Source organism: Pipistrellus hanaki (assembly GCF_964339955.1).
Source record: "Pipistrellus hanaki genome assembly, chromosome: 7".
Classification (NCBI taxonomy): Eukaryota; Metazoa; Chordata; class Mammalia; order Chiroptera; family Vespertilionidae; genus Pipistrellus; species Pipistrellus hanaki.
This window is the reverse complement of record NC_140509.1, coordinates 34560931-34583335: the sequence shown is the minus strand read 5'-3', so window position 1 is coordinate 34583335 and position 22405 is coordinate 34560931. Positions and strand designations below refer to the sequence as shown.

General features: G+C 34.8%; 1 protein-coding gene across 1 annotated transcript in view; it reads right to left on the bottom strand.

The window, feature by feature from the left end:
• Positions 1-22405, bottom strand: part of MEI4 (meiotic double-stranded break formation protein 4) — a gene marked incomplete at both ends in the record, with an annotated part of 146344 nt that overhangs the window by 37471 nt on the left and 86468 nt on the right. The window contains one exon of the mRNA XM_084891318.1: positions 12022-12153. Coding sequence (XP_084747444.1) covers positions 12022-12153 — 132 coding nt within the window. The remainder of the gene's footprint in view (positions 1-12021; positions 12154-22405) is intronic.

Sequence of the window (22405 nt, the reverse complement as noted above, 5' to 3'; positions counted from 1 at the left end):
AAATATATTGCTAAGACATATGTCTGATATTTTACTGCCTGTGGATCCTTCTAAGATTTTTATGATTTCCCATCTTTCATTTAAGTCCTTTATCCATTTTGATCTCGTTTCATTTTTGTGTGGAGGGAAAGTTGGTGATCTCGTTTCATTTTTTTTTGCATGTATCTGACCAATTTTCCCAGCACCATTTATTGAAGAGACCGTCTTGATTCAATTGTATGCTCTTGCCTCCTTTGTCAGAGCATAATGGCTTGGGTCAAGAAAATTAGAATTTATATTTGTTCACTTCCACCCCCATTCCTCTCCTGCTGTCTTTTCTCATTTCCTGCCAGGGAGAGTAGGTTTTTCTCAGATCTGAGTCTTCACCATTCATGCTGCTGGCGCACAGTTACATGACTTTGACCACTACTGAAGGGACTGGAAAGAAAACAAAATGAAAACATCGCAAGGATTCTTGCCATACTGTCCAGCTCAGAAATGCTGCATTCCCTGCCACCTGCCAGAAAGACAGGATCCTATCCGAACGTTGCTGTCCTCAAGCACTGTAGTTAGAGTGGGGCTGATCTTAGATTAAATCCCAGAGGTAAAAGAGGGGGGAAATGGGAACACCCTATATGATATTTTTTTGTTCAGATTTTTGTCCTCAATAATTCACACTTAAATTTTTTTCCCCCCCAGAGTCCTCAGTTAGTTTCTTTTTTTTTTCTTCTTTTTTTTAGTTTAATCAGTGGGAGAGAGATTGTAGTGGCTTATTCTGTTTTATCCAGCATCCTAAGTCACATTTTGTTTCTTCAATGTTAAGAATTTTAAGTTTTATTATAAGAAGGTAAAGTCAGAAAGCAAGCCTGACTTATTTCATAGCCTCCCACGACAACCCTTCCAACCCTCGCCAGATGCTCCCTGCCTTAGCCACACAAGGAAATTCAGACATCACCACCAGACTAATTCTGGTACCTCTTCAACGTGTTTCTTAGAATTTTGTCCAAGATTTATGCTGAGGGGAGATGAACATTATAAACTTACATTCCTGGAGTAAAACAAAAATCTTTGTGGTTACTCATGCCTGGTTTCTATAGAGTATGGTTTAGAAACCATCATCCATAATGATGGAAACAATAATGCAAACATATCTGGAAAATTGTTCTTGAATATGGTTCTAATGTCATAATTTTTTATAAATGTGTATTAACATCAGTGGGGTATTCTGTTTTAAGCTTTATACCTTATTAAATAGTAATAAGAGCAATTAATAGCCATTGGGCACTTACAATGTCAATTTTGCTAATTGCACATACAGATTATTTAATGAGACCCACAAAAATTGCGATAGTACTATTGCTGTCAAAATTTTAAGAGAAGAAAATCTGAGGTTTAAAAAGATTATTTTCACTTTATCTTTAAATACTTAAACACTTATTTCTAAAAGCTAGGGATCTTCTAAAAGTATTACTAAGAACATTATCACACCTAAAAAATTAATGCCTTAGTATCATCATATATATATACATAGTTTTTAGCTTTCTCCAACTGTCTCATAATTTATTATATTTTATGACTTATTCAAATCAGGTTACAAATACAATTCATATAGAGCAAGAATTGGCAAGCTTTTTTTGTAAAGAGCCAGATAGTAAATATTTGATGCTTTGCAGGGCATATGGTCTCTGTTGGAACTACTCAACTCTGTTGTTTTACTGCAAAAACGGCCATAGACAAGGCATAAATGAATAGTCATGGCTGTGTTTTAATAAAACTTGATTTACAAAAGCAGGTGGCAGGCCAGATTTGGCCCGAGGACTACAGTTGCTCAATCCCTGATATATACCAACCAGTTAATATGTCTCTGGAGGCTCTTAAAATACAGGCTCCTTCTTCTGTTCTTTCTCTAAGCTCTCCTCATTGTAATGCAATCTATGTGTTGAAGAAAATGAGTTGGTTTCCTATAAAGCCTAAATTTTTTTTAAGGTGTCCCCCTGCCCCTCCCCCTTTACTCCTCCTCCACCCAGCCCCGCCCTACCCTAGAACTTCACCACACTATTGTCTGTGTCCCTGGGTTATGCATATTTAATATCTTCCCATCACTTCCTCTCTCCTGCCCTCTGAGATCTGTCTGTTCCATTCATCCATTTTACCAAGTGTATCCTCATGGTTAATTTAACATATTATTCTTTCTGTATTGCCTGTGCTTTTGTAATTCATTCTAGAGCCTTCAGAGTCCATATGTTAACAAAACAGACTACTTCAGAAGTCAGCTGGCATTTTAGCCAGATATCTGATTCCAAAGCTCATGCTCTTAGGCAAAATGAATTATCTTATCCTTTGAGGTTTCTCTTAAAGATATCTAGCCTAACCCCGGTGGGGGGTGGGGTGGCTCAGTTGGTTGGATCATCATTCTATACACCAAAAGGTTGCAGGTTTGATTCCCCATCAGGGTACATACCTAGGTAGTCACTCTCACATCGATGTTTGATATTTTTCTCCTCTCTCCCTCTATAATCAATAAAAAGTCATATCCTCTTATGAGGATTAAAAAAAAAATCTAGTCTATATGTGGCATATGTCCTAGCTAACATTCACCTTTATTACCGGTTTAGGTCATAGATTTCCTTAATAAGTAGCAGCTTCAAAAAGGCATTTAACAACATGGTAATGTTATAACCAATCATGTGTACTGGGGGATTTTAAGCCTTGTCTAATGCTTACTTAATTTCATTATTTGAATAAAAAAACACTGGTAAAGGGAAAGCTTCGCTAATCTAAAACAGAGCTCTTTAGGAGGAATTTCTCCTAAATTCCTATTAAATATTACAAAAATAGGAAAAGCCCACACTGAGGACTACTGATCTCCATGTTGTCCACTTGAGCACAGTTTGATGCAAACCTGCTTTCCCTGTGGACTGACTGCTAACTGAGCCAGGCTTCCGAGATCTGCATAGGATCAAAATCCGCACACTGTCAGAAAGCATTATGGCTCCTCGCTCAGCTGAACCAGGTCACCTCTTTTTTGCACAGAGCTATGACTATTTTTCTCTTTATCTTATTACAAAATGCTTATTTTATGGCTATATTTCACCTCGCTATAGAAAATTAGTTTACTTTAAAGAAAGTATATACAAACTCATTTCAGATTCAGAATCTTTAATTTGCATATTCTATTTTTATATGTGAGCTGCTTAGCTTTTATTTTATTTAATAAGTTAAACAGATATCTGATAAGTAAAAAATGCTTCCTGTTGTGAGCAGCAGAGTATTTTAGTTTTCTTCTGCTAATATGCCTTTCTTCTAATTTAAAATATCAATTTTCATGGAGAAATTTCATCTACTTTGCAAATATTAAGCTTCTGAAGTATTTAATATAAGTATATACATAACACTCTAAATTCATATTTCATCCCATTCTTATCAATATTCCAAAAGCATTATTCATTTTTAATAGCATGGCTACTATACCCCAAAACAAGCTGATTAAATAGAGGTATGAACCCTATAAAGGAGAAAAACACTCCTGTAAAGTATCCATTAAAAATTGAGATTTCATTTTAAAGTAATATAGTTCTTATATCTAAGAAGACTTTTCCTTTTATAATCTATTTTACATTTCTAATTCTGAATATTTTTTTTCAACAGAAAAATATTTCATAATGGAAAAAAGCATAGCTATTGATATTCAGGGTACAGCAGAAGTAGGTTTACTGTTTTTCATATTAATTAACAAATAATAATACAAGAATAGAATATTTTGCATACTGACAACTATAAACTACTTTTGCCTCACCCTGTATACATTCAACACCATTAATATTTTTTCATATATACTTCAAATTCTGTACTTTAAAAAAAAATTTTAAGTGTATGGATATAGTGGAAGAGTGTTGTGTGGGTGAACAGTTTTGTATATATAATTTTCAAAACTTGTATATTTGAGTATCTTTCCTCCTTGGATACTTCCATTTTTCCTCATAACTCAATATGGTGCTTTTAAAATTTACCAGTTAATATATTAAGACCTAATTTATTCATTTTAATTAATATTCAATAGAATATTCATTTTTGGCATACCACATTCAGCCATCTTTTAAAAATAACTACTGTTATTTTCAATTTTTTACAAAATTGTTGAAGTCCACAACCTTGTTCAGGTCTCCTTTGTACAGATACAGTAGACTAGCTGATCTTAGAGGATAAACATCGTTAACTTTACCTGGTGATGAACACCATTTTCCCACAAAATCACAAACACCTGATATTGTTCTCGAGTTAACTTTAAAAGTAATTATGTCAATATAATCATAAATCATGAAACAACTTATTGTTTTGTAATTTTGCATTCCCCTGGCACTGCTAAGGTTGAGCATCATACAAGTTAACTTTTGTGTTTCCTCTTCTATTAAACTGCCTTTTTACTTCATTAGCTATTTTTCTATTAGATTATTTTTCTCTTTTTCTTATCAATGTGTAGTTCATTATGCAATACTAGAGGCCTGGTGCACAAAATTCGAGCACAGTGTGGGTGTGTGTCCCTCAGCCCAGCCTGCACCCTCTCCAATCTGGGACCCAACATCCCTCTCACATCCAGGACTACTGGCTCCCAACCGCTTGCTTGCCTGCCTGATTGCCCCTAACCACTCCCCTGCCAGCCTGATCGATGCCTAACTGCCCTTTCCTGCCAGCCTGGTCACTCCTAACTGCTCTCCCCTGCAGGCCTGCCCCCCCCCCCCAACTGCTCTCCCCTGCAGACCTAGTCCCTCCCAACAGTCCTCCCCTGCAGGCCTGATTGCCCTTAATTGTCCTCCCCTGATGGCCTGATACCCTCCCAACTGTCCTCCCCTGCAGGCCTGGTTGCCCCAAACTGCCCTCCCCTGCTGGCCATCTTGTGTCCACATGGGGGCGCCCATCTTGTGTGTTGGAGTGATGGTCAGTTTGCATATTATCTCATTATATAGGATTATTATATAGGATTGGTATTAATCTTGTATTTGTTATACATTGTACGTATTTTTGAGGAAAATACCTTACACTTATTCACCATACCAAGAATCAAAATACACCTTTTTAAAGAAATTTTCTTTCTCATTTTATCTGGTTCTATAAACATGCTCCTGAGGCCTCAGGAACTTGACAGCAAGTTGGGAGGAAGAAGACGAAGCTGGTGGTACTTACTGGGAATAGGTAGCAGGAGAAAGAAAAGGAGGCTGATGACTAGGCCTATATCCTCTTCAAGTGGACCTCCTGCAAGTTGTTATTGGAAGGAAATTTCATCTATTGAATGTCCTTAGTAGAAAGTTCCTAGCTAAAGAATTACTTATACCAAACAGACTTAATCTAGGAGACATTTCTCCATGAACATGGCCATATAAGCTGCAAAATTATCTAGCTTCTAAAATGAAGATCTGTAACAACTTCAATCTCTCACTCTGTGAGAAGTGCAACAAAAGTCTTATCTGGGGACCACATGTCTTTTTTGAGGACAGAGATACATTTATCAAAACGAAAACCTTTTTAGATATCAAGAACCACTCAGGATGTCCCGCATCTCTTTCTACCTCCTCTGTGCCCGCTGATTGCCGATCTCTTTGTAATTATTAGTAAAGGTGATATAGAATAAGATCTCTGATTCACAGGGTTCAATCCAAATGCGATTTTGCTCAGTGTCTGCAACTATTTTGTCAGGGCTAAGCCTCAAACCCCCACTAACCCACTATATTATTTACTTTGTGCCTCGTTCTGGTCTTTCTCCTATCTGATTTCACTTGGTATACCATAGATAGAAACTTTCTATTGATTTATGTTCTTCCTAAAATGTTATCTTTGCCACCTTCCTACTTATCCTCACCTCAGGGCAACTTGAGGCCCAAATTGGAGCTGAGACTGGAGTTATGTTTCTTTAACATGTATATAAAGATAAACTAAACATCCATGCCCCCTTTTCCAGGTCACCTTTCCACATTAACAAAACACTACTTTTGTTGAAATCTGAAAATACATGGATAAACCAGCTTTCAGTAGTATAAAATTTTATCAATGCCTGATCATAAAGCTGATTCTGTGAAAATCACACACATCTAGAGAAAACTGTAAACTTATTATTTTTTAAAAAAATTATTATACAATCCATTTTTAAAAATATATTTTATTGATTTTTTACAGAGAGGGATAGAGAGCTAGAAACGTTGATGAGAGAGAAACATCAACCAGCTGCCTCTTGCACACCACCCACCGGGGATGTGCTAGCAACCAAGGTACATACCCTTGACCGGAATCGAACCCAGGACCTTTCAGTCTGCAGACCAACGCTCTACCACTGAGCCAAACCGGTTTCGGCAATTTATTATTTTTAATCCTTACTCAAGGAGTGAGGAATTTTTTCCATTGATTTTTCTCAGAGAGAGTAGAAGGGAGGGGTGAGGGGGCCAGAGAGGAAGAAAAACTTTGATGTGAGAGAGACATATTAATTGGTTGCCTCCTACAGCTCCCTCCTCACCCCCACCCTCCCAACCAGGGCTGCAACCTAGGTACTCACCCTTGACCAGGAATTAAACCCGCAACCCTCCAGTGCACAGGCTGGCACTCTAATCACTGAACTATACTGGCCAGGGCAAAAACTGTAAAATTATTAATAAAATTCCTATATACAAAGCAGAATTTACTAAAAATAAGTTCTTTTTCTTTTCTATAAAGACTAGAGGCCTGGTGCACAAAATTCATGCTTTCAGGAGAGGAGGATCCCTCAGCCCGGCCTGTGCCCTCTCGAGTCCAGGAGCCCTTGGGGGATGTCCAACTGACAGCTTAGGCCGGCTCCCAGACAGCAGTCAAAGATCCTTACCACTGTTGTAGAGGCAGGAGAGGCTCCCATGACCACCACTGCACTCACCCAGCCATGTGCCTGGCTTCTGGCTGAGTGGTACTCTCCCTGTGGGAGCACACCAGTTGAGTATCTGCCCCCTAGTGGTCAGTGCATGTCATAGAGACTGGTCATTCTGCAGTTTGGTCAATTTGCATATTAGCCTTTTATTATATAGGATGTTCAGCCCATGGATGCTCTGTAATTATTTACTGACTGGCCTTTCCTAGATATGGAAATTGCTTGCATTCTATCTAAATATAGGAAGAAAGCCACTTAAGGAAGGAGTTACTCACAAAATTTTCCAACACAATTTCCCAGTGGCATAATGATTGGAAAATTAAAATTAGTGTCTTGATTTTGTTATCAGTTTTGAACAGCCAAAGAAGGCAGGCCTTCAGAAAATCAGTATGTCTGCACTCTATGGAATCCTACAGGAGCCACTTTTTCAAAGTTATTCCCAAAATAAATAGAAAACCAGGGTGATTCTGTCACAATAATCACGAAGAGAAAATTCTGTCACTCCAAAAAGAATGATAGCTACAAACTCTTAATTTAAATCAATTGATAAAAAATCCAAGTGGAAAAATACAAATCACATATTTGTCAAGATACTAGGAAAGTTTTATCCTCAGCATTAAATAAACGATTTTTCAACAGCCAAGAAAACGGCATTCAAATAAACACAGCTATAGAAAAAGATAAGAGGATACAAACCCTCTTTCTCAAAAAACTGGTAAATAGTTACCTATTTTAAATGAAAAAAAAAAAAAAAGTAAAAGTCTTGGAAGATTATGAAATGTTTACAATAGTGTTTAACAGCTTTAATATATATTATTTTATGTTGAAGGTTCCTATTTTACCTTATTATTCATGTTTTCTTTTAACATACTTATAAAAGCTATGTTGGTACTTGCATGCTAATTCAATTATTTTTCTCATACTTATGATTTTACACATTCTTGCTTCTTCCCATATACTTTCTGAATGGCTGGCAGACATGAAAGACATCATATTGTTGAAGTTCTATACTGTGTTGTTCCAGCAGGCAGTTAATTTAGCTGTGAATCAGCAAGATCCTCTCAGGGCTTCTTTATAAGCTTTGCTAGGATCCATGCAGCACAGCCTTTATCCTAGGACTATAAATCACCGTGCTGCTAAGGTGTAACCTTTTCAGGTCTCTATTGACTGCCCAGAGTATTAAATAAGGTCTTGTCAATATGACTGGGTAAAATTAAGATGGCCCCAAGCACTGTGTGAGCTCTGGCCATGGTTCAGCTCACAGCCTCTTTGTAGTTCTTTCCTGAGTAGATTTTGTTCACTTGACCTTGTGAAGTGTCCTGCATACATGCAACTTAGTACTCAACAAATAATCAAGAAAACCTCTGCATACAGTTTTCTTCTCTCCATGAACATGACCTAGAAATTCTACCTACATCAATGCTCCTGAATTCCACCTGTGTCCCTTCCATTGAGGGAAGCTGCTGGGATTTGGCTGGGCTCTACCTGTGCCAGTCCAGGAAGGGCCTTCAACCTCAGAGTCAAGGCAATTATGGCCCTCATGTCACGTTCCCTATCTACAGAATCACCTTTTGTCTTAAATTCAAATTTATATTTTTGTCCATATTTTTAGCTATTCACATTGGGAAAGATATTCTGTTAATAGTAAATTATCACTTTTAAAAATTCTTTTTCAGAAGTTCTGAGAAATTTTATTTTTAATTATAATTAGATATTGTTATATACTTTCTCTAAAAATCCTAATATGCAAAAATTTGGGATATAAGTTACTAATACGATTGAATGTAGTTAATTCAATAAAGTCAACTAAAATATATATCTTCATGAGTCAGTTTTAGAAAATGGTTAAGTTTTATATCAGAGGTCAAACTGCATAACAATAACCTAAATGTCCAACAATAGACTAAATAAATCAAGGAACATAAATATCATAAAATACTATTGAGTAACTAAAAAAAAATATAACATTTTCTAGTAAGAATGCAGAATACAAAACTATGTATTATATGATACAGAGGTTTGGAGGAGCAGAAAACTAAGATATAAAGAAAGCAAAATGTGAAGTATGATTTTAGTATTTATATTTCTATTTATAGATTTTCTGCAAAATCTACATTATATATAAAATATCTATATCTAAAAAAAATTTAAACCTACATTTATAATGGTATATAAATGTCGGTTTAAATTTATAACACATATATAAACATATATATATATATATAAGTATATATATATATATATATATATATATATATATATATAAAACTTTTCTTCTATCCTTGTTTGCATATCTGCCTTTCCTATTCTACTTTACTTTTCTGAGTCCCTGTTCTCTTTCTATGATTTTATGATTGCCACAAAATGATATTTCCAAAATTTCAATGTATGCCCCTTTTTCTCTCGTTTTAATTTCATATTTACATCTACCTACATTTAGATTACTTCATCGTTTCCTCAACTTTATACAAACTCAACTTAATGCCATTTACAAACAAGCATTCCTTCCCAGTAACCTAATCCTTCCCAGTGGTAACATTTCCCCCTCTTAGTTTTACAATATTAATATTTCTCCTTTCTCCTTCACCTTAAATCTTTCCTTGAGTCCTTTGGATAACACCTCTTATATCCAGTGATTATTTCTATTGCTGCTTGAGGAAGCTGTATTGCTTTGAGTCCCAAACAAATGGCCTCCCTGTATTCACTACTACTCTGACTCCATCTCTTCCCAGTATGCTACTAAATAACTCTCCGAGCCTCATATATGATAGACACCTTGGACTAGAGTGAAAAACGGTAAAACTGCATTTTCTATATTTCCTGCTGCTAGGGTTCTGCATATGCTGTTGGTTCAGAAACAAATGCACTCACAAAAACTTTGTACTTGAAACTGAATCACAGAGTGATACAGGTACAGGGCCTACATTTGGCAGTTGTACATTGCGGCTGGAATGTTTTCTGGACTCTCTGACTGTAGCAGCAGCTTTTTTTAAAATATATTTTATTGATTTTTTTACAGAGAGGAAGGGTGACAGATAGAGAGCTAGAAACATCGATGAGAGAGAAACATCGACCAGCCGCCTCCTGCACACCCCCCACCGGGGATGTGTCCGCAACCAATGTACATGCCCTTGACCGGAATCGAACCCAGGTCCCTTCAGTCCATGGACCGACGCTCTACCACTGAGCCAAACCGGCTTCGGCTGCAGCAGCGTCTTGATTCAACAGGTAGAGTCCTGGTCATAATTATAAAGACAACAATTCCTTTGGTAGCTAAATTCTACTGGGTAGTTATGGGAGTCATTCATGAAATAAGACATGTGGTCCCTTCAGCCCTCCCAATAATTTAATAGTTATTCATGCATCCCTTTAGGCATAAATTGTCTGGAGTGAATTTTATTGTCTACTATTAAGAATAACAACTAACCCGACTGGTTTGGCTCAGTGGTTGAGTGTCAACCTGTGAACCAAAATGTCTGGGTTCAATTCCCAGGCAGGGGGCATGCATGAAGTAGCCTATTGATGTTTCTATCTCCCCGCTCTCCCTTTTTCTCTGAAATCAATTAAAAATATTTTAAAAAATAATACCAAGTAAGAGTTTCCTTTTTTTAAACAATAATTCTAACATCTTGAAGGGTTATTAGAAGAATTGATAGGTGGACAATTCAGGTAAAGCATATTAATAGCAGAAATGTAGTTACTGTTCTTGTGTTATTGTTAGCACATAACAATTAGAGGGCCAGGGTTTGAGTTACATCTTTAGCATATGTTCTTTCTGCAATCTTGGTCAAGTTACTTAACTGCTCTAAAATTTTATTTCCTTATAATGTAGGTGAAAATTAAATGAGAATATATAACTAATTTTTTTCCTCCTGTATTTTGTTATTCTCCATACAAATAATCTTACTTGATCAACTAATTTCCCACATTACTTCCTATTTTCAAATGCCACAATCTTACCCATTTTATCAGAATCCTGGGCACACAATTTTACAAAAACATGCAGTGGCTCTATATTCTGCTGTTATCTCCTTTTCAACTTAAAGCCATTTTTTAAGTTGTTCCTTTTTCATGAAATCTTTGCAGAGACTTGCAACCTATCTTGATCACTTCTTTGATCTTGGAGCTCCTATAAATAGCACTAGGCAATTTGACACTGCTTTTTTTTCTAATTAGTAAAACATGCCTTAGTTCTTTTTCAAATTGACTTTTAAGTCCTTGAAATCAGTAGCAATTAACATTAAAAATTATCTGACAGAGTTCTTAAGAGAGTTTACCTTTTAGTAGTCACTTGAACAAATTGCTGACTAGATGATTTACCATGCCATTCACTGAATTCAATTAGATTATACAGTATTTTTGGCAGATGCCATTAAATGTAGTGCAGAGAACTCAGAAGTAAGAACTTGGTTAAAGGTACTTGAAATTATATACATACATTTTTGTATTCTTAACTTTTTCTTCTTTACCAAAACATTTCTACCAGCCTCTGATTTCCTTTAATTGTACTTAATTCTACCATAGAAACAGCAATAAGCTAGCAAAATGAATGTATAATATACCAATCAACATTATAATATGGGAATGACTGCTGTTCCTTAGACATATCTGTCAGCGGTGATATAAGATATACATATAAATGGGCATAGAGCACTGGTTTTCAACCTCAGACACATGCTGGAATCACCTAGAGAGGTTTAACTACAGAAACCTCCATTTAATATGAATGGTATATGGCTTGGGAACAAGTTGTTTAAATTTAACCAGGTGATTCTCACAAGCAATTAGGAAGAACCACCACTGGTCAGAGGCTATGCTCCACTCAGCACCCTCTCCCATCCACTTTCTCTCACTGCTTTGCTTAAAAGAACATGCTGCCTGCTTGGAGATTTAAGGCCATTCACCTAAGCATTCCGTGGTCACCAGTAGCACCTCTGGTACATATATACAAGTGTAAGTAACGGGATGTTATTTTGAAAACTATTTTCTGGGGGGAAAAAGCTTTCTATAATTTTAGTAGGCAGTAATAGTATTCACATGCATAAGAAATGAGGTAATAAGTTAAATAACAGCATGGCAAGAAGAGAAGGAGGGGATGGGAAAGAAAAGCTATAGCCCTATTAACAATAAAGGAGAGCTACAATTTCAATTATAAGTACCTGATTGATGGTATCCAGATCATCAATGAAACTATTTACTTCTGATAGAAGCAGAGATATTATAGATTTTCTCAACAAGCTGCAACTTCCCAGGGTTACCAGAGTCTGAGACACACCATGCTGTACCTGAAACTGAAGATAAAAAATGAATAAATTTCTACTTTTTATCAATCAGGTCAAAATAGATTTAGTGGACGTTTTATAAGACTTCACTACTGAGCTCCATGCTGTGGGGAGTACAAAAAGTGTCAATGTAATTCTAGGTGAGTCTCAAGCACAATTATGAAATAGATAAATAATAATATAAGTAATGGAATTTTCTATAACAGTTCATATTTTTAATTGTATGACAAGGTGCAAAAATTGAAATTTTAGCTGAAGTATCAAGATGATATAACCATTTAGATGACAGATTACATACAAGAAGAAAAAAAAGATGACAAAAGAAGACACTTAAGCCCGTAGCCACTAGATGGATAAATATAGACAGAGAAAAAGGGTGAAAGAGAGAAGTTAGAGATGTTGTTGGGGAGAACTACTGGTATAGTATGAGTCCTGCTTCTATTGGGACACACTTCTCTAGTCTTCACAAGTCAAAATCTAAGCACTTCAAAGTGAGGAGAAAATAATGAGGGGCTCTAAATTGTCATCCAGAGGCCAAAACGTACTTACCACTAATAAAATTAAAAGGGAAATTGGATACAATAAATTATTTCACATATAGTTATTAGAAGAAAGGCCATTTTATTATTATTCACATTAAATAATGTGTATAAAACTCACAGTTGGAAATTCATTCAATCTATCCTTTAAAATATCTGGGAGAAAGGAAGCTTCAAGGAGAATCTCAAAATCTATGAACAGTTACTGTACTATTGATATATAAGCTTAGAAGCATATTAAGCATTTATAAAAAAATTATTTATTTAATATTAAATGCCATATGAAACATGTCACTCATATTCTTTAGGGTGATTACTTAATATAGCTATTTCTCAAAATGACTTTTTTTTAACGCTCACCCTAGGATATGTTTTTATTGATTTTAGAGAAAGAGAAACATGGATGTGAGACAGAAACACTATGAGTTGCCTCCCACATGCATTGCACCGAGGATCAAAACTGCAACCTAGGTATGTGCCCTGACCAGGAATTGAATTGTCACCTTTTAATGTACGGGACAGCGCTGCAACTAACTGAGCCACTTGGCCAGGGCTCAAATTGACATTTTAAAGATGTATTTTAACTTTAAAATTCAGTCAATATAAAGTGAATGTATTATAGAGTTCAAAAGCAATTTTATTATTATTATGGGCATACATCACTAGCTATTAATAATAGTTTTCTAAATCAACTTAATATATTGATGTGATTTTATGATTACCATAGAAGTCTAGTTATTTATCTTATTTCTTAAATAAATAATTGGTTCAGACACCCTTTGTAATATTCCAGTACTACTTATTATTTTCTTTGTACCTCAAAAGAAAGGATACTCTCATCTAAGCTCTAAAAACCTTCAGTTGGGTATTTCGCTACTGCTTTAAAATTATTTATCTCCTTTCTCATTATTTAATTCTTTGTGACAGGGGTGGGGAACCCCCATCACCTGGGCCCAAAAGGCCCAAAAAATGATTTGGTCTGGCCCTGCCAAGGCATTAGGAGTAAGTTAATGAAATGTTTGACCAGATAAAGCAGGCTAATTTTTAAGTTGACAACTTTGTATGGCCCTTGAATAATGTTATAAACATCCAAAATGGCCCTTGGCAGAAAAAAGGTTTCCCATCCCTGCTTTGTGGGATAACTTAAAGTGAAGAAAAAGTTGGTATGCTCACATTAAAATAAGAGGGACTTTATATAAGAGATTTGCAGACTCAGAAGCCCAACATTGTCTGAGTGAAGCTGTTATGTCTCAGTTTGCAAACTAGTGATTGTGACAGCATCTGCTTCCTAAAATTATTGTGCATATTAAGATAGACAATAAAAATGGTTAACATAGTGCCAGGCACCTAGTAAGTGCTCAGTAAGTGTTCAAAGTTATTATAATGTAGAACTAGAGACCTGGTGCACAAAAATTATGCACAGCCCAGCCTGCACCATCTCCATCTGGGATCCCTCTCACAATCCAGGACTGCTGGCTCCCAACTGCTCATTTGCCTGCCTGATTGCACCTAACTGCTTCTGCCTGCCAGTCTGATCATCCCCTAACCACTCCCCTGCTGGCTCAGTCACCCCTAACTGTCCTCCCTCACCAACCTGGTTGCCCCTAACTGCCCTTCCCTGCCCAACTGTCTTCCTCTGCTTGCCAGTCACCCCTAACTTCCCTCCCCTGGAGGGCTGATTGCTGCTAACTGCTCTCCCCTGCTGGCCAGGTCCTCCCACCCCCTCAACTGCCCTCCCCTGCTGGCCATCTTATGTCTTAGATTAGAGTGATGATCAATTTGTATATTACCCTTTTATTAGATAGGATGATAATATACAAGTATTGAAGGTTATATAAGGTTAATTCACTGACCCTTGAATTAAATACTAGCAATAAAACCTACTTTCCTAGAGTTAGTACAGTCCTAGTAGAGGACACTGTTGAGACCTAAATGTCTTCAAAGAGTTTTCCATACTATAGGTATGAACATATACTGAAGTTCATATGAGAGCAAAACCATGAGTATATAACCATTAGGTAATTAAGTTTATGTACACTATTATAAAAATGGCATTTCTTCTCTTCTTCTTTACATCTTAATTGACACTGTTCTTTTGTAAATTCGGCAGAACTTTTTGAGACAGGCTAACAAAGAGGCCAGGGCTGACAATAACAATATAGGCTACCATAGTGGAAACCATGGAAAGCTCTCTCAACACCCATGCCATCTTTATCTATTCTAGCACATCTTCCTGAGATGCTAGTATGTTCTTTCTGCACCCAATTTGTTGAGAGTTGTTATAATGGGTGCTATGTTGACAAATGTCTTTCCTGAATCTATTGAGATAGTCATATGTTTTTTATCTTCAGTTCTTTATATGGTGTATAACATTTATTGAACCATTCTTGTATTCCAGAAATAAATTGCCTTTGATCATGGTACATGATCCTTTTAATATGCTGTTGAGTTTGGTAATATTTTGTTGATAATTTTTACAAAGATAATTATCAGGGATATTGGCCTATAGTTACTTTTCTTGTAGTGTCCTTGTCTGACTTTGGTAGCCGAGAAATGCTGGTCTCATATATTGAATTTAAGAGTGTCCTTTCCTCTTCAATTTTTGGGAATATTTTTGTTTAAATATTTGGTAATATTCACCATGGAAACCATTACAAAATCAATTTTGAGGGAAATATTTCCAATTTAGTTCTTGGGAAAACCCACAGATGAAATTTTGACAAACATGTACTAATACTAAAAAGTGACCAAATAAACTTGAAAATAAGCCATCATCTTTTAAACAGTAATAATAAGTTTAGATCTCCTAAAAGCAACTGAAACTGAGAAATAAAAACTCATTGAATGACAAAAATAGCAAATTAGAAGTAAAGGGAATGGTAGTAAGTTGGAAATAGATATAAAGAAATCATTCAGAATGTAAAAAAAAAAAAAAAAGAATGTGTAAACATGAATAGAGATTAACAATCAATTAAGGTATTATATGTTTATATAGATTTCTTTTTGTAATCAAGAGAAACATCTGGAGAAGAAACAACATAGGGAAATATAAAAGAATAAAGTTTTCCAGGCATAAGAACAACAAGAATTCACAGGTAAGGGAACCATAATATACACCAACAGAAAAGAGCAATTAGAATGACACATAATTCCTCAACAGCAAGAATAAAAGCCACAATAAGCCTTTAACACACTGTCCTCAAAACACTTACAGAAAATAAATTAATCTATAACTGTGTGCTAGGCACAAGTATATGAATCCATAATTTCGTTCTTGAAGAACAAAAGAAATGGGACATTTTTAATGAATAAAACAATAGGTAGTTTAATACTTATTTAATAGTACTAAAGGGAACTCTAAAGGGTGAATTTTAACAAAAGGGAAAATTATCCCGAAGTCTTTTATTTGCTGTTTTGAAGAGGTCTGCATCCCTTTTCTGTGACAATTTATTTTAAAGTTTCTCTAGACCTACTTTTATATTTCATTATAATCTGCAACAAAAGAGAGCATAACCTGATACTAGCATTTGTTGGCTGTGTTAGTAAAACTACAGATTACACAGAGAAGAAAGGTAAAAACATAGGGACAAAAATAAATAAGGTTTATGGTCTCAGAAAGCTCATAATAAAAGCAAACTTAAATAATTCATGGAAGAAATAAAAGCAGGGACACATAAATATTGTGAAAATCACAAGTTCTTGAACAAATGAATCAGAATAAATCATCAAAGTAAATAAATCTTTCTTGAATGAACAAAAGATCAGATATAGGAAACAGGACTTCTTCAGTTTTTAAACAAAATCGATACAGTGAAACAAAGATACATCTAGGAAATATTAACTTCCAAATAAAAGAGAAAGGCTCTTTTCATTTCCTAAGGCATTAACTGGTAGATCTCTTTAAAAGAGAAAAACTACTACCCATATTCTAGTTCTACAGCATCGCTTAAAAGTATCTCCCTCATCATAAGTTAATATACTCATTCCAGGAAAAAGGGGCAAAGTGATGGAAACTTTGGATAGAAAGAATTTGGGATGCTCACTGGTTAATTAAAATATCCACAATAAACCGAATTAAAGGTAAATTAAGTAGTTAATACCAGAAAATAATACTTATGTTCATTAGAATTCTGGTCAGGTAATGACTTTTCTAAGTTCTGAGCAATAAAATGAGTAAAACAAAAAAGTTCACATATAAAAAGTTTTAAGTATAGTAACTAAAAGTGACAAAACTTGTGAGGAAAAATCTATTAGATATGACAAAAAAAAGAGTTAATGGAGCTAGTCAAATATACTTAAAGTGTTAAGATATCATTGAGCATTTAAAATAGGTAATTCACAGAGAAGTAAATAGAAATAGTAATAAATATTTGAGAAAAGAGTTCAACACCTAAAAATAGTCAAATTAAAACAAAGAACATAATATTTAAACACTGAGGGAATGGGAATAAAAATTGTGTGTGTGTGTGTGTGTGTGTGTGTGTATGTATATATATATATATATATATATATATATATATATATAAATTGTATGTTTTAAAAAAGCTAAATATCCAACAACATAGGAAATAGGATGCATCTATTATATATAATGTATAACATAGAATACTTATATCATAATACAGTTAAACATTAAAAAAAAAGTTAATAGTTTTTGTTTTTAAAGTAAGGGGATAAAAGTGTATTTGTTGAGATCAGGAAGAATTTAAGTTTCTAGAAAAGAACTGTAAAAATTAATTTGACTTCATTTTAGGGTTGTGTTAATGTTGATATTTCTGTTTTAAAAGCTCAAGAAACTAATCAGACTGATGTACAGGGTAGACAAAAGTAGGCTTATAGTTGTTCACAGGAAAATGATACAATAATAAACTCTGTTTTGTGTGCTTACAACTGTAAACCTACTTTTGGCCCACCCTGTAAATGTAACCCAAATTCTGTTGTAGTTCTAATGGGACATGTGATTTTTTTACCTTATGAAAAGATATGCAAAATAAAGCACCTATTTTGAAAGATCAAGGACACTGATTTTAAACATTAGTTTTCAATGAAAACTTATGGCAGTAAACATACACATACCAAAACATAATGAAAATCCTGAAACAGACGAGGTGGCAATGGAAATTTTCCAGACTAAGGTAGATGACAGCAACCATCTATAAAATAAAATAAAAACTATGTCCAATTTAAAAAATGCACAGAAGTATAATGGTGGCTGGGGTTTTAGCTTGAATAACAAAGTATTTTTTTTTTTTTTTTTACCTTCTGTAGTCTCTACTCAGGTAATAAGTCCTTGATTTTGTGTGAAAAACAACTATGATATAAACTATAGTCTCAAGTGGTAAGCAAATATAGTCTTTAAAAAATAAATATGATGGTGATGGCAGATGATAGCAAGAATTTCATTAGGACAAATTGGAATTGAACATTTAACAAGAGAGCATTCCAAATAGAAATCTTAACAATTAACAATTATAAGTTTACCGGTCAAAGCATAACTTAGGGAGTACACTGTCTGTTTACTTGAGGTCAAGTTAGAGTACTTATAATACATTGCCAGTCCATTTTTGGTTCCTACTGGATTTGAGGTTTTGCACAACAGTATCAGATTGGATTGGTCATGAGTAGGATAAATTTGAAGCTCAGAAATTGCCAATAATAGTATAAATATTTGCTATTAATAATTTAAAATATATACTTATAAGAGAATGAATAAAAAGCAAAAATAAACTTGACAATGTATTAAAACATCTAGACAAGAGAGTATTTTAGCTTAATTCAACTTATTAAGCAAGTTAATTGTAATTACAGTAATGTGCCTATAGAAGGGAGAATGAGAATGAAAAATAAAATTGTAGCTATCTAGATGAAGACAGGAGGATTGCTTACAAAAATTTTAAGAATGAAAAGGATTAGTGATTGGTTGTTATTCAGGAATAAGTAGAAATCAAGGGCAAAACAAAGAAAATTTCTATAAGAAAAAGAGAAGTGTAACCCTTTTCTTTAATAAATATACCTTGTTCATAAAGTATTAGTTCCACACTTTAGTGTTCAACAGAAGTGATATAAAAGGTATTATGGCGACACCTTAAAGGGCTTGGAGCCAGTATTGTAAAATAGTATAGTGAAGGCACATTCAGAAATTAGTTTTGGCTTCTGATGGACAATAAATCTGCCACAGCTCAACAGAAATCAGCCCACAGAAGACAGAAAAATAAAGACCCAGATGACAAAATCAAGTCAAGCTCAGGAGTTCATGCATCTTTGCTGGCCACCTTTGCACACTGTGGAAGCCCTTGACCAGATTGACCTTGCTGCAGCCTTGACATGTAAAAGAAGTTACTGATACTTTACGGAAGCCAATATCACTTCCTATAATCACTATGAGTTTTTCTTTTGTCTTCCCATCTGTAAAAGGACAAGGGACCATATACAGGGAGAACAGATTAACAAAGATAGGTAGACTCTTGAAAATATCTAGATCGTGATCCAACTGTAAACAGATTCTCACTTGCTACCTTTCTCTGTCCTGGTGGGGAAAGGCAATGGAGTGAGTGTCTAATTGAAACATCATCATCCCTGTCAAAATTCTAGATTCAAACCAAGGGGAAATTTGTTAGAAGTACACAAAGAATGTGGCCCTAAACGTCAAAACTGTACATGTTTGTCCATATGGGTTTCTACCAGTACTGGATTCTACTTTCAGTCAGGATTCTTATTTTTATTCTCATTAAAGCAGCACTCAGTATCACCTCACAAGAAAACCCTTTGTTAAGTATGTTGAAGGCCTGCATCTTCTACCAAGATTCTTAATGGACTGTCCTCTTTAGACTGACCCACGCACTCCTACACTTCCGTCATGTCCTCTTGCATCTGCATAATTAATTGCATAATTAATTGTAATGTCTTTTCATTGCAAACTATAACTTCTATACAGAAAAATGCTTTGTTATAAAACCACCTTACTCACACACAAGCATTAACATTTTAACAAATAGAAAAGAAACACGTACGTATGTAATATGTACCAACCCCAGGTCAAGAAGTGAAACTTGGCTAGCACCCCTCTCCCTCTCCACAGATAAACTCTTTCTTGGTCTTTCATGCTAATCAGTCCCTTTTTTGAAATCATATCAGACAAGAAAAGAAAATTACAGGCCAATATCCCTGATGAACACAGATGCAAAAATCCTCAACAAAATGCTAGCAAAACAAATTCAACAATACATTAAAAGGATCATACATCATGATCAAGTAGGATTTATTCCAGGGATGCAAGATTGATTCAACATCTGCAAATCAATTAATTTGATACATCACATTTACAAAATGAAGGATAAAGATGATAGGATCATCTGAATAGATGCAGAAAAATTCAACACCCATTTATGAGAAAAACTTTCAACAAAGTGCATGTAAGGGAGCAAACCTCAAGATAGTAATGGCCATATATTACAAACCCACAGCTAACATCATATTTAATTGTGAAAAGCTGAAAAGCTCTTCCTCTAAGATCAGAAACAAGACAGGGAAGCCCACTATCACCACTTTTGTTCAACAAAGTATTAGAAGTACTCATCAGAGCAGTTAGACAAGAAAAATAAGGAAAAGGCAACCAATATGGTCATGAGTTGCATATGATATGATGCTATATATAGAAAACCCTAAGTACTATATCAAAAAATATTACAGCTAATTAATTCAATAAAGTTGCTGAATACTAAATCCATATATAGAAATTTTTCACATTTCTATACACTAACAAGCTCCCAGAAATAGAAATTAAGAAAATTTATAATTGCATCAAAAAACGCCTAGGGAAATATTTAAAGTTAGAAGACACAAATAAATGGATAGTCTATACTCACTGATTGGAAGAATTAATATTGTTAAAATGTCCCTATTACCTAAACCAATTAATAGGTTCAATACAATCCCCACCTTATCAAAATTCTAAAGTATTTTATAGAGAAATAGAAACAATTTTAAAATTGTATGGAACTACAAGAGACCCAAAAAAAACAAAACAATATTGAAAGAAAAAAAAAAGAGAACAAAGCTGAATTCACCACACTCCCTGATTTCAAAATGTAATCCAAAGTTATAGTAATCTAAATAGACACATAGATCAGAGGAACAGAATAGAGAGCCCAGAAATACCAGTGAACCCACACATATCTGGTCAATTAATTTATGCCAAGAATATTCAATAAGGAAAAGATAGACTGTTCAATAAGTAGTGCTGAGAAACTAGACAGCCACATGGAAAAGAGTGACACCGGGCCACTATATTATACCATGCACAAAATTAACTGACCATGGGTTAACAACTTGAATGTAAGACCTGAAACCATAAAGGTCCTAATTGATTTTGGGCAATGATTTTTTTTTTCCAGGTGTAACACCTAAAGAAAAGGCAATGAAAGCAAAAATGAAGTGGAACTATAACAAAATGCTTCTCCATAGCAAAAGAGCTATCAACAAAAATGAAAAGGCAACTTACTCAATGGAGGAAAATATTTCCAAGTCATATATTTATCTGATAAGGGACTATTATCCAAAATATATGAAGAACTCACACCTCAAAAATAACAAAAAAAATCAATTAAAATAGGCAAAAAATATAGACATTTTTTCAGAGAAGATATACAGAAGGCCAACAGGAACATGAAAAGATAGTCAACATCACCAATTGTCAGGGAAATGCAATCAAAGCCACAGTAAGATATCACCTCACACATGTTAGAATGATGGTCACCAAAAAGACAAGAAAAAACAAGTGTTGGCAACAATGTGAAGAAAGGGCACCCTTTAGCTCTGTTGCTGAGAATGTCAGTTGGTACAGACACTATGGAAAACAGTATGGAGGTTTTAAAAAAAAATAATTTAAAAAGGAGCTACCATAAGATCCCAGATCCACCACTTCTGGATATTTATTTAAGGAAAACAAAAACACCATTTGAAAACATACATGTATGTTCATAGCAACATTATTCACAATAGCCAAGATAATGAAAACAACCTAAGTGCCCATCAATGGTTGAATGAATAAATAAAGCAAACAATAACACACACAGTAAGATTATTTAACCATAAAACTGAAAGTATGACAGGAAAAGTTAAATATCAATTGTAGCTACCAAGAGCTGGCAGAAAGAAAATAATTTCTTATGTAGTTTTGATCAGAAAAATAATGACCAAATGACCTGCAATATTTAAAATCATGCAATACTCAAAATCAGCCAATATCAAATCTGGTCTAAAGGAGGGGGAACTCAGGGAACAAGGATGGCTACGTTGATTATCAAGCTTCTGCATATTCTGATAGCATGATGCTGGAAAGAATCAGGACTCAAGAGCCCAGCATAGTGTCAGAATAGGTGGCCTGGGAGAATGTTCTGAAGAAGCTATGGGCCAGCTTTTGAGGGGAGCCAAGAGACAGAACAGACAAAGGAGAAGAGGATAGCTGTTGCTTTGTTGCCTCTCTCATTGACACTTTGAGGAACATACCTAGCTGTTAGTGCTGAAAAATTAAACCAGTAAGTAGCTAAGCAACACTGGACCAAGGACAATTTCCTGATATTATGCTAAACAACACTAGTACAAAGACTTCTTTTCTATCCCTGTATTAAAAAATACTAATTTAAAAACATAGCTGCTTCCAACAGGAAATACTAGCTTCCATAAGAAAAAATTGTGGTCAATCAAAATAAATTGCTTGTTAA